Source organism: Elephantulus edwardii, unplaced genomic scaffold (genome assembly GCF_000299155.1).
Source record: "Elephantulus edwardii isolate Elephantulus edwardi_28Jun2011 unplaced genomic scaffold, EleEdw1.0 scaffold00002, whole genome shotgun sequence".
In the NCBI taxonomy this organism is placed as follows: Eukaryota; Metazoa; Chordata; class Mammalia; order Macroscelidea; family Macroscelididae; genus Elephantulus; species Elephantulus edwardii.
Genome location: NW_006399752.1, coordinates 40,139,133 through 40,152,573, shown reverse-complemented (window position 1 = coordinate 40,152,573; position 13,441 = coordinate 40,139,133). Strand labels below are relative to the sequence as shown.

General features: G+C 47.5%; 1 protein-coding gene across 1 annotated transcript; it reads right to left on the bottom strand.

Moving 5' to 3' along the window:
• Positions 1–4,866: 4,866 nt before the first annotated feature.
• Positions 4,867–13,184, bottom strand: LOC102874350 (alpha-1-antitrypsin-like). The gene is made up of 4 exons (XM_006879198.1): positions 12,545–13,184; positions 9,173–9,443; positions 7,869–8,016; positions 4,867–5,058 (listed from the first exon to the last, which is right to left on the bottom strand). The coding sequence occupies exons 1-4, from the start codon at positions 13,182–13,184 to the stop codon at positions 4,867–4,869; spliced, it is 1,251 nt and encodes a 416-aa protein (XP_006879260.1).
• Between the last annotated feature and the right edge of the window lie 257 nt (positions 13,185–13,441).

Genomic DNA, 13,441 nt, shown 5'->3' with positions numbered 1-13,441 from the left:
GGCTGTTTCCATGTTCTGCCTGGATTTTTTTATTTCTATTTTATCCATGTTTTCTACTTCCCTACTCCTTCCAGCCTTCTGATTTGTACTTGACTTTGGAGGTTTTGTTTCATTGTTTTTTATTTGTTTTTGTCAAGTTCATTGACCTCATGTGCTTGATTGGCAGTATTTTCCTCCCAGGTGTGGTAGGCTTGTCTCTTGTTTCACCCCTAGTGGTGGGTTCAGTTCCAGGGCTTAAGGATGTCCAAGTGACACAATCTCACTGGTTTCACCAGTTTCTATATTGTTGCTTTCATGTGTCATCAAATAGGAATTGACTCATAAATGACTCCCCAGTGAGTTTTCACAGGGCTGTTAATTGCACAGGACATTATCTTTCTCCCAAGGAACAGCTGGTAGATTTGAAGTGATGTTTTTCAATACTTGGTGCAACTCCTAACCCCCCAGGTCACTAGCACTCTCTTCCAGTCACTATAAGATCAGTAAATTTGGCCATTCTTATAGTTTTTCATTTTGTTCTATAGGTTTTTAGTAGCAGCCAGCCACAATCTTCTGATGAGAGGCCTTCTGATCTCGAGGTACTGAAAGCTATGGATTACTAGTCCATGGGACTAACTACTTCCTTGAATTTTTATTTTCTTCACTTTTCTTTGCTCTGGATGTGGAGGCTCCAAGGTTTGCAACTTAGATGACCGCCTGGAAGCTTTTAATACCCCGGTGTTTGCTCACTGAAATAAAATGTAAAATACAGTCTTAGTGGATTTTGTATACCAGTTGTACCTATGACTATGCTCCTATGATTGTTGTTGTGATGTCACGTCAAGCACAATTCATTGTCATCCTGCGAACAACAGATCCGAACTGTCCTATCCACCTGTGACAGCTGTCCACCATCTGTGACACACTTGAGTCCATTGCTGTAGTCATTGTGTCAATATTAGTCAAGAAATATGGAGGACAGCTACCTGGCCAACTGACTAAGGGGTGATCCATATTTATTCCCATTCTCAAATAGGGTGATCCAATTGATTGTGGAAATTATTGAACAATATCACTAATATCAAATGCAAACAAAATCTTGCTGAAGATTATCCAAAAAGCTACTAGAACAGTACGTCAATAGGGAACTTCCAGAAGTACAAACTGCATTTAAAAGTGGCAGTGGCACCAGGGTTTTCTTTGCTAATGAATGTCAAATGGATCTTGACTGACAACAGAGAGTACTAGATGGATAGAAACTTATGTTTTATTGACTATGAAAAGACATATGACTGTGTGTATCACTGAGAAGAATGTTGTTGTTTGTTGTTGTTATGTGCTATTGAGTTGCTTGCAACTCGTAGCGACCCTATGTACAACAGCCTTAACCTCTGCTCTATCCTGTACCAATCCCACTGCCTCTGACACACCCACCCTGATTACCCCAGTCACTGAATCAATCCACCTCATATAGAGTCTTCCCCTCTTGTGCCGTCCCTCCACCCTCCCAAGCATGATGTCCCTCTCCAAGGACCGGTCCCTCCTTACAACATGTCCAAAGTATGTCAGACGAAGCCCCAGAATTTGACTGTGTTCATGTGAAACCTGTACCTAGACCAAGAAGCTATTGTCTGAACAGAGCAAGGGAACACGGCATGGTTCAGAATCAAGAAAGGAGAGTGCCATGCCAGTGATGTATCCTTTCTCCACACCTTTCCGTCTACATGGTGAGTAGATCATTCAACAGTTTGTGAAGAAGAATTTGGCATCAGGATAAGAAGACTCGTGAACAACCTGTATCATGCGGGTGACACAACCATGCTCGCCGAGACTGAGGAGGACTTTAAGTATTTGCTGCAGAAGGTTAGGGACTGTAGCCTTCAATATGATTGCATTTCAACATCAAGAAAGCAAAGATCCTCACCACTGGGCCAATAGGCAGCATTATGATAGAAGAAGAAAAGATTAAGGTTGTTAATGCTTTAATCTGCTCAGACTCACAGTTAACACTCTCAGAAACAGCAGTCAAGAAATCAGAAGATGAGTTGCATTGAGAAACTCTGCTTTCAAGGACCTCTCTAGAATGTTAAAGAGCAACAGTGTCAGTCTAGAGGCCAAATTGCATGTGATCTGGGCAGGCCATGGTCTTCTTAATTGTGTGCTAAGCATCTGAGAGCTGGACATGACTAAGAGTGACAGAAGAATTGATGCCTTTGAGTTGTGGTGCTGGAGAAAGGAATAAACATACAGTACACTGCCAAGAAGAACAAACATGTCTGTACTGGAGAAAGTGAAACCAGGTGGCTCATTGGAGGCAAGGATTTTCAAGCTCTGTCTCACATACTTTGGGGATATTTTCAGGAAGGATCAATCCTTGGAGAACATCATGCTTGGAAGGGTAGAGTGTTAGCACAGGAGAGGAAGACTCTGGAAGAGATGGACTGGTACAGTGATGGTGGCAGTGGGGGCAGGTGCATTAGAGACAGTGAATTTGGCTCAGGGTAGTCAAGGTTCAGAGCTGTTGTTTGGAGGGTGACCGTGAGTTGTAGTCAGTTCAATGATACATAACAACATGTTCCTCAGTATCTAAGATCAGTGAGTCATTCCCTCAAGGGTTTTTTAACAGCTATCAAGGTTCTAAAACTTTGTATGGCCCTTGATGAATTGACTACTCATGTTTTTGTTGTTGTTATGCGCATTCAGATTAGGGACTCAGAGCTGTCAGGTGTGAGTCTTGTCTCCCATTCACTAACCCCTGGGCTGGGGGGGGCTGAGCCTTCTGGGTTCAAGTTCATTCCTGCCTTTCCTTCAGAGTGATCTTACACCAACCACTGCACCTCTCTGTGCTCGTTTCCTCAGCTGTAAGAAGTTATGACTACACTTGTGAGACCTTGAGTAAGTTGTCTCACCTTTCCTGAGCTTCAGCATTCACATCAATAGAGTGGAAATCAGGATGGTACCGATCTCATTGGGCGGCTGTGAAGATCCTATGCAGTAGTTGACACTGAACGTGATTTTGAGAGTGTATAAACATGGACGTAAGTGTGCTTGCATTTGTGTGAATATTCATGCATGTGCTTGCGTGAATGTATGTGTGTGAGTGTGTATATATGCGTGTGCAGGAATGAGGGACATTCTTTAGCAACTGAGGGGCACCAGTAGGTGTTCAAATAAATATTTCTTGGCTCTACAATGAACATTCTTGGTATCAGCAGCCAGGAAATTAAAAGACAAATTGCATTGAGAAAGTCTGCTGTCAGAGACCTCTCCAAGTACTGAAGAGCAATGATGTCAGTCTGGAAACTAAGGTGCACCGGATACAGGCCATGGTTTCTATGTATATTTGACCGATTTTAGCCTATTGAATGTTGTTGTTGTTATGCACATCTGACTCAAGCTAAGGCTAAGGTAAACATCCCGAGAGCCTGGCTTTGAAGGGAGGGAATTTGCTGGTTTTGCAGGGGGTGGGCAATATAATCCACCCGACAAGCACATTTCTCTGAGTCTAGAAAGGAGAAAGGAGAAGGTCCCTTTGGGTGGGGCTCTGCAAGAACACTGTCCCGAAGTCCTTAAAAAAAAAGGCTTTCTAGTTGTGGGGAGGAGCAGATCACCTCCTTGGAAAGGGGCCAGCCTCCAGTGTTGACATTTGAGCTGTGGTCCCCTCTTAAGATCATGACACTGACTAGCAGCAAGAGAAAGGCAAAGGTTGCCGTGTAGCCCGTCAGAGTTTAGCCAAAGGACCGGCAGAGAGAAGGTAGGAGCATTGCCAGGGCTGCCATGTTCCTCTCTCAGTGACCTAGGAGGGGATGGGTCATGACTTTCCAGAACCTTCTGAGGGCATCTTGGGCACAACGTGGTGAGAACACTGTGGAAGTGTGTTGGTGGTCTTGGAGGTGTTATTGTTTGGCTTGAGCTTGATGGAGGATCAAGGCCAAAACCTAGGGAATCTTTATTCTCCTGAGGAAAATGGACCTGCTTTCTAAGATGAGAGCTATTTGGATAGGAGTCCCTGAATGATACAAATTCTTAAGTGCTTGGTTGACAGCAGTGAAGGTTGGTGGTTCAAATCCACCCAGACATTCCTGATGATGTACTTCTGAAAGGGCACTGTGTAAGCTATGGAGCACACTTTTACTTGAATTCACATAGTGTCACCACAAATTGGAAAAGCTTGACAGTACTAGTCTGGCTGTTTGGGGAATTTATTTCGCTTTGAGTGGAGGTGACAAGGAAGCTGACATGTGTCTCCTGTCTATCCCTGTGGAGAAAGGCTTACAGGAGAAAGTCTGTGAGGTGGAGGGCACCATGCTCGGTTCAGGTGACAAAGCACGATGGGATTAGGGACATGGCCTCCCTACTGCTGCTGGAGGAACTGCAACTCAGTGCATCCTTGTGAACCAACTGCTCTATGAGGAACAGCAGGCTGTGGTCCCACCAGCCCCGGAGTAGCTCACTCAGTCAGGTGCTGAGGCACTGAGAGTCGGAAGGGAAGCTGACGGGAGAACATAGTCGACACCTGGGTGCCTGAGACAGTGTGTGGCTTTGAACCTTTGCTCAGTCAACCTGGAGAGTCTCTGACCCACCTGGAGATGCTGAATTTTCTGCCTCAGCTGCCTAAGCCTGTACCACGTGGATTCAGCCAGCATTTCAACTTTTAATTCCTTGTGCCTTGTGCAGTGCCTGGCACACTGTAAATGCCTGATAAAGATTCAAGAAATGAATACCTGAAGGATCTTGTGACCTGGACCGCCCATGTATTCTTGGAGACTAAAGGGAAACTTAGAGATGGGGCTGAGGAGATTGTCAAGTCCACACTTTAGCTTGGTCAGGTCAGCACGGGCTTTATTGTTTCCCACGTGAGGACACCTGGCCCCGGAGGAGAGGCAGTTACATCTGTGAGGGGTTCACCACCCTTCCCACAAAGAGGGGGCTTTTGGTATGGTCATCAAAGATGATGGTGATGAAAGGTTGGTTGAATTCAACAGAGGGAGGCATAGACATGGGGATGGCTTCCAGGAAGGAGGCCCCAGCAGCTTCTGTCCCTCTCTCATCTATGGTCAGCATGGCCTTATGCACCACCTGCAGGGGAGAAAGCACAGAAAGAAACCTGTTCAGGTGGAGAAAGGCTGGAGCTGGGTCAGTCGTGGAGGGCCCTGTCCACGGGGCACAAGGGCAGCCTCTGACCATGGGGACCTTCCAGGAAATGGGTCTTTTTAACGTTCCTAACCTGTAGACAATAACAACAAATCACCCTCCGAACCCAAGCTGGGTGTCTGCCATGTGAACAGTTTCATCAATACGCACGAGGGAATCATGTGATGTGGTCAGATGAAGGCAGACTTCCATCACAGGGATCTGAGTTCAAATCCCACTTTCCCTACTAGCGGTATCCCCGCAGAGAGGCTGTGGAGCTTCTTGAAGCCTGTGTGTCCTCGCTAGGAAATCCCCACTCTGGGCCTGAGCCACTCCTTCATGCAAAGAACGAGTCAGAGTGCGGTGTTTCAAAAACGGTTGTGGGGGGCTGTGTTTGAGGGTCTCTCTGTGACTCTATGTTCCCTCTGCGTAAGTACACGTGGCTGAGTGTGTGAGACTGTGCATATCCAGATACGCGTGTTCCTGGGTGGAGGAGTGTGTGCATACCCACGTGTGGCTGCATGCATTTAACTGTGTGTGTCCCTGAGAGTAAGGGCACCTGTGTGTACAGCTGTGCCTGCGTCTGGCTGTATGTGCACATGTATGAGTATAAGCTAGGTGCGTGGAGCTACACACATGTGGGCACTGGCATGTGCATGTGTGTGCATTTTCTTGTTATACATACTTATGCAAGCATCCATTTCTCTTTGTACCTGTGTGCATTTGTGAGTTCCTGCTTCTGTGTGCATGTGCGTGCTTGTGTGTGTGTGTGTGTGTGTGTGTGTGTGTGTGTGTGTGTGAGAAGGGGGCACTCTTTTTTTTTTCTATTAAGTGCCTGGGATTCCCATTCTTCTCACTGTCAGCCCCACAAAGTCAAATGCCTTGGACTAGTCAATAAAGCACAGATTGGCATTCTTCTGGTATTCATGACTTTCAGCCAGGATCCATCTGACATCTGCAATGATATCCTTGGTGCCACAGCCTCTTCTAAATCCTGCTTGAACTTTAAGCATTTCCCTATCTATGCACTGTTCTGTAGTGTGTTTTTCTAAAATTTTATTTTAATAATTGTAATGAACATTTACAGAGATTTTGGATTTCCATTCATTCATTGTTGCACTTTTCTCCCTGCCCAGCCCTCCCCCTCCCCCTCCCTGCCCCTCTGCCTCAGTTTGCTCCTCTCTTTGAAAAAGTAAAAGAAAAATTCTTTCTTTGGTATACAATCCCTGCCCCCCACACACTCCTCCCACCTCCCCATGTACACTTCACTGTTGTTGTTGTTATGTGCCGTCGAGTCGCTTGCGACTCATAGTGACCCTATGTACAACAGCCCTAAACCCTACTCTATCCTGTGCCAATCTCACTGCCTCTGACACGCTCATTCCAATTACCCCAGTCACTGAATCAATCCACCTCATAGAGGGTTTTCCCTTCTGCACCGTCCCTCCACCCTCCCAAACATGATGTCCCTCTCCAAGGACCTGTCTCTCCTTACAGCATGTTCAAAGTATGTCAGACGAAGCCTCAGAATCCTTGCCTCCAAGGAGCAGCCTGGTTTAACCCTATCTAGGATGAATCTGTTTGTTTTCTTGGCAGTCCAGGGTACATTCAATACTCTTCTCCAGCACCACAGCTCAAAGGCATCAATTCTCCTTCTAACCTCCCTAGTCATTGTCCAACTCTCTGATGCGTAACAAGTGATTGCAAAAACCATGGCCTGTATCAGATGCACCTTAGTCTCCAGAGTGACGTCATTGCTCTTCAGTACCCTGGAGAGGTCCCTAACAGTAGACTTTCCCATCACAATACATTTTTTTATTTCCTGGCTACTGGTACCAAGAGTGTTAGCCATGGAGCCAAGCAAACTAAAGCTGTGAACAATCTCAATCTCTTCACCATCCATCCTGATGTGGACTCTTGTGATAACCATAAGGGGACACTCTTGAGTTGTGTCAACTGCAACCTTCTAGCATTGGTCACAGTATCCACACCTGATGCCATCCCACCTCCTGCTCTGTCTTCCCCTCCCACCTCTGCCCCTCCGACCTCTCCACCTGGCCTGTCCTTTCCTTCCCTGGTTCTTCTCTTTGCTCTGTGTCCATATGCACTTCCACTCACTCTATCAAGACCTTCCCCTGATTCCACCTCCCCACTCACCTCTCCCTTCCTGACCTGCAGCCCTCTCCCTCCTGGGACACAGCCCCAACTACACAATGTGGAAGGTTCTCTCTGCCTGCCTGCCACGTCTGCCTTGTGTATGCCATTAGATTTTAGTCTCCTTGGGCAAGATCTTAGATGATGACCTTCAAAATGACCCATATGAAACCAGGCCTTCAGTCAATAATTGAACAGCGGTTGCTTCTCTAATGACCATTTATGGATTGGAATAAACTACCCGTTTGGCTGGAGCCATCTGTTAACTGTGACTCAGTGGTTTGTCGAAATTCCCCAAATGTCAAATGGCACTGAGGGTGGAGAGGTCTTTGAAATCACCAGACTAAGCCTCTGTTTCTAAATCTGGGTAAACTATGTCATGGAGAAGAAAATGTGAGCCTGAGAGTCAGCAAAAGCTCAGTCAAGGTCACTGAAATGCTAGGAACACCCCAAGTCCATACCCTCCAGATGACCACTTGACCTTCGTCCAGTGGAGCGGATCCAGCTGGATTCTTGTCTGTGTTCACTTTGCCTGAGCTGAGGCCCCCACATACATGAAACCAACAGATGAGGGACAAAGCCAGCCCTTGGGATGATCTTACCTTGGACACCTTCAGAGGCAATGTGTCAGTGATTCCTGAGAGGTCGGCTGAGTTGGTGAAGACATTGGTTATGCCCAGTTTTCCCAAGAGTTCTTTCAGTTGGTAAGTTCCAGAGATGGACAGTTTGGGAAGAGACACACTGGCAGATCTGTCATGAAGAGAAAGAAAGCAGGGCAGTTGGCTCTGAGCTGGTCCACGCCCTGCAGCCAGCACTGCTCCACCACGAGGTAGAAGGGTTCCCTGTCACTTCCCTGCTCATCCCCTGTCCTCCTGTCCACTCGGTAAGCAGCGGCAGCCTTGTGTCATTCTACAGGTTTGCTTTCTGTTCACGTAAGTTGGGAGGATGCTGGCCCTTTTCAAAGGAATCGTAATAATCTGACAATTGTCTGGTACCACCTCTAAAAAGCCTTCTAGATAAAACTTGTGTGTCCTCTTTGAAGAGTGTCATATTCTAAGCCCCAGTGGTATGGTCACCTGCCGCTCTGGGAGTTTCCCTGGATCCTGAGTGTCCCCCCCCCCCCAGGATGTCACTTGGGACAAATGACAGATGCTGAGGGACATGTGATGAGTGATTGTCTGGAGTTGGGGATGCTCAGTTGTCCAGCGCTCTCTTTCCACAGGGAAAGAGGGAGAGCAGACCAGAGGTCCAAACAAGTGTGTGGATTGTCCCTCAAGGTCCTGTGACCCATCTGAGAGTCAGCACACACCTTGTCCTCCTAGGGTTCAGGGACCAGTGTGGGGTGTGGTGGGAATCCCACTTCAATGAGTTAAAACTTACGTTGTTATTTTAATTTGATGCACCATTTGTTTACTAATGTAAATAATGACGTTTAGTGGACCATAAGCATATTTATGAATAAGTAAATAGACACATAATTGAGGTACATACTCAGGTATATTTTTACTACCAAGATGGTCATGAAACCACCCTAGCCAGTGACAGACGAATGCAGCATTCTACAAACATGCCCTGTACACCCTGACTTCTAGGTCTCTGCCACGCCTTCTCTAGGCAGACACTCTCATCTGTCCATTGACGGTCTATCATTTAATTCCAAATTCCTTGCTGCCTTGACCCAGGAAGGTGCTGTGGTCTCAATTCCCTCACAGCACCATGTTGGTGTCTCTCTTCAAAACCAAGGTCAGCATTCATGATTCGAGGGCTGTCACAAAGGCCAAGACTTTGGCCCCATTCCCAGTGCCCATCTAAGACACCATGGCAGCTGTGGTCCCAGGGAATGAGTGGGTGCACTCTGCTTAACCCTGTGGTCCTGCTGTGCCTCGGCCCTTGGATGCAGACTCACCGTCGGTTTCTGTGCTCCAGCCACTGGGCGAGGAGCTCCTTGGTGAGCTTGTCCTCCAGCTGCTGCATCTTTCCTGAGTCAGGCAGGATGAAGACAGCCGTGGCGTTGCCCACGTAGTCCATGAGCAGCACCCAGCAGGACAGGTCCTCCTGCCTATGGATGTTAAACATGCCCAGCCGGTGCATCATGGGTACTGTGACCGTGGTCGCCTCGTCCACATGGAAGTCCCCATTCTGGGTGTTCTCCACCTCAAAAGGCTTCTTCCATTTGCCTGCAGACGGAGGAAGTGGGTGTCAGCCGGGGGCAGGGTCAAACCAGGTAATGAACTCTGAGCCTACTGGGGAGATACTGCTCTCTGACCCTCAGTATCTTCTTCTTCTGTGAAAAATAGGGCCAGCGTAAAACGCATCCAGACTATTGAAAAGGCTTTTGTGGGGCTAGTCCGAGGCTAGCAGAGGCTCCCCAGTGGCTATCTCAGAGCCTCAGAGGCACCAACCTAGTTGGACAGGGGCTTCAGCTTTCTTTTGCAAATATGTTCATAGCCAGTGTTTTTATTGGAAATTGATGCTACTTTGAGGTTGGTTTGAGGGAGAAGCAGTGAAAACTAGTGAGCAGCATATGAAGCTTCCCAAGGTATGCCTTGGCACCACCTGGCCTTGCCAATAGGCAATTGTCATGGACTGAACTGTGGCTTCTCTACTGTGTCATCTCAACTGTGTTCACTGGGTGAGGCTGTGACTCTCAGTGGTTCAGTAGTAAAGTATGTGATACTTCCTCATAATCTCTTACACCAATCAGATGTGAGAGGATTAAGAATGGGACAAAACATTCTTAATTTGGCCACAGCCCTGACCTGAAGTAAACCCTGACCTTGAGTTTCTGAAGGGTGTGCCTGAAACATCCTTTAGTTTAGGAGACTGACAAGGGGAGATAATCCAGCAGAGTCAGCTGAGAGGGACCTTCTACCACCTCAAGGAAGGATGCGACCAGAGCATGGCCTTTGGAGCCACTTTCCTACACTCAGAACATTCTAGAATCAACAGGAGATATATGCTAAGCTATATAGAGACTTCCAAGGGACACAGGGCCTCCAAATGCTGAAAGGAAATCAGGACCTCCTGCTAAAGTATGAGCAAGCCAAGAGAGAAAACTTCCTTCAAAGCCAGTACCTGTCTGCATTCAGGCTTCGAGCCTCCTGGACCCTGAGAGAGGACACTTCTGTTTGCTAAAGCCAGCCCTGCACCTGGGTGGTTGTCTTACAACAGCACTAGCTAACTAAGATGCTAGGCTGGTCAGCATTCAACAGAGACATTCTTATTCCTCCTCAGAAAGCCTTCTCCAGGACCAGCAGGAAATGCAGGTGGCCAGGAAGCCCCTTCTTCACTACACCAGGAGAGCATCACCAACATGGCAGGTCAGAGTGGGGACGTACCGGAGGGCACTGAGCCCACCTTTCTCACTCGACAGGAGGAGGAGACTGAGGCTGCTTAGAGCCACAGCACAGGGCTGGCATTCGGTCATGCAGCGACCAGGTTCACTTGACATTGCACCACTCTGACTCCAGAGGAAGGGAGACATCTCTGTGAAGCAAGCTGCCTCTGCCTTGACCTTGATCTCCCTGTTGTTGTTTGTTGTTATATGCCATCGAGTCGTTTGCCACTCATAGTGACCCTGTGTACAACAGCCCTAAACCCTGCTTTATCCTGTGCCAATCGCACTGCCTCTGCCACACCCATCCCGATTACCCCAGTCACTGAATCAATCCACCTCATAGAGGGTCTTCCCCTCCTGTGCTGTCCCTCCACCCTCCCAAGCATGAGGTCCCTCTCCAAGGACCTGTCTCTCCTTACAACATGTCGAAAGTATGTCAGACGAAGCCCCAGAATCCTTGCCTCCAAGGAGTAGCCTGGTTTAACCCTCTCTAGGATGAATCTGTTTGTTTTCTTGGCAGTCCATGGTACATTCAGTACTCTTCTCCAGCACCACAGCTCAAAGGCATCAATTCTCCTTCTATCATCCCTAGTCATTGTCCAACTCTCTGATGCATAACAAGTGACCATGGCCTGTATCAGGCGCACCTTAGTCTCCAGAGAGACACCATTGCTCTTGAGTACTTTAAAGAGGTCCCTAACTGCAGACTTTCCCATCACAATAGGTTCTTTGATTTCCTGGCTACTGGTGCCAAGAGTGTTGACTGTGGAGCCTAGCAAACTGAAGCTGTGAACAATCTCAATCTCTTTGCCATCCATCCTGATACTTAATCTCCCTACTCCAGTTATTTCCACAGGACACCCTCTAAAGTCACTATGGACAATTTCGAGCATGGGTTTCTAATGCTTTCTGAAGCTGAGAAGCTCCTGGCACATTAAACATCCTAGGCAACATCAGACACGATGCTAGCTGAGCACCTACAAGATGTTGGGCACAGTCTGTGTGGCTTCTGACCTTTTTCAAGCCAAAAACTAGTTACTGTTGAGCCTTTTCCAACTCATGATGATCCTGTCCGCATGCTCTACAGAGTGGTCATCCCCTGAGATTTCGGAAGTAGATCAAGGTCTCTCTTCTAAGGCGCCTCTTCTTGAGTGACTTGACCCTCCAAACTCTGGGTTAGAAGCCAAGTGTGTTAAGTTTGCACCCCCCTGTGACAGTCTAACTTGTTTAGTCCTTACAGCCTCTGATAATAAGAATTTGATTATTTCCATATTACAGATGGATAGGTAGGACCTCAGAGAATCCATCTCCTAAGGGGAGCACTGGTGGTCTAGTGTCAAGAAGCGGCTCTACAATCCCCAAAGGCATATGGTTCAAATCCACCAGCTGCTACTTTGGAGAAGGGTGGGCATTCTCCTCCCATGCGATTAACTGCCTCTGAAAACCCGCTGGAGGGTCAACTATGGGTCAGCTCTGACTTGACAATACCCAACAACAACAAGTGGTCTCACAGTATTTGAATCCAGGCCTTTCTAACCTCACGTCAACTTCCCTTCTATGACACCACTTATCTCTAAAGCGCATTCCATGACACATTATTCCACTCAGATTACTTTAAAACATTCTAATTTTATATTTTATAAAAGCATGATCTATCCTACCCCCTCTCCCTGGTAGAAGTTATCATGTACCTTGGCCTATTAAAGGCTCTGAGATGTCCTGTAGAGAAGATTACTTGGTACTGCTTAATGAACATTTCCCACCCTTACGTGATGACGACGAATTACTTATTGGTTGCAGATGGAAAAAGGAATGATCTCTGCAGATAAGCCCTGGCATGCCCCCGACTGCATCACAAGAGAAGTTTAAGAACTGAGTCTTGGAGAATATTTTCTGATGTTTCTGTGGTAGCTACTAGTTTTAACTGGCTGTGCAACTTACCTTTAAAGAAAATGTAATTCACCAGAGCAAGAACCGTGTCTTTGTCAAGCTCTTTGACCAAGTCTACAATTTTCCCCTGGGTTCCCTTCTCCACGTAATCATTGATCTGTTTCTTTGTTGCTTCCGTGTCCTCAAAGTTGACAGAGAAGGCTTCTGAGTGGTACAGCTTCTTAGCATCCTCCAAAAACTTCTCCAATGGCTTCAGATTATCAGCTATGAACAGCCCGTTGCCTGTGGTCAGCTGGAGCTGGCTGTCCGGCTTGTTGAAGGTGTGGAGGAGGTGTTGGAAGCCGTGATGGATCTCACTCTCAGTTATCTCCGTGAGATTGAACTGCAGGCCCTCGAGGATCTGGGTGTGGGTTTCAGACTTGGCCCCAGTGGAAAGCAGGGCTAAGGCGACAGCGATGCTCATTGGGGAGAAGAAGATGTTGGTGGTGTTGGACTGATGGGCCACCTCACGGTACAGACTGAAGGCGAAGTCGGCCAGGTGTGGGGCGATCTTGTGACAGGCTGCTTCGTAGTGCTCGTCGTGTTCATGCTTGGACACGACTGTTTCCTGGGCAGCATCTCCCTGGGATGTGGGGGCCAGGCAGCACAGGCCGGCCAGCAGGAGGAGGCCCCAAGAGATGGAGGACCGCATTGTCCTGCAAGAGAGAGAAGAAAGTGCTGAGCCCAGATTCTGGCCATCTCCAGCTACTGACCAGCTCCAGGTACCAGTAAAGAACAGTTTATTAACTATTCCCCACACACCAGGCTGTGGCAAGCATATTCTACATCATCAACATCATTAGAAGAAACAAAAATGAACAAAAAATGCCTATAAGCATTACCATTGGATAAGCACTCTTTGCTAGAAGAACAAACAGGTTTGTCCTGGAGAGGGTGAAGCCGGAGTGC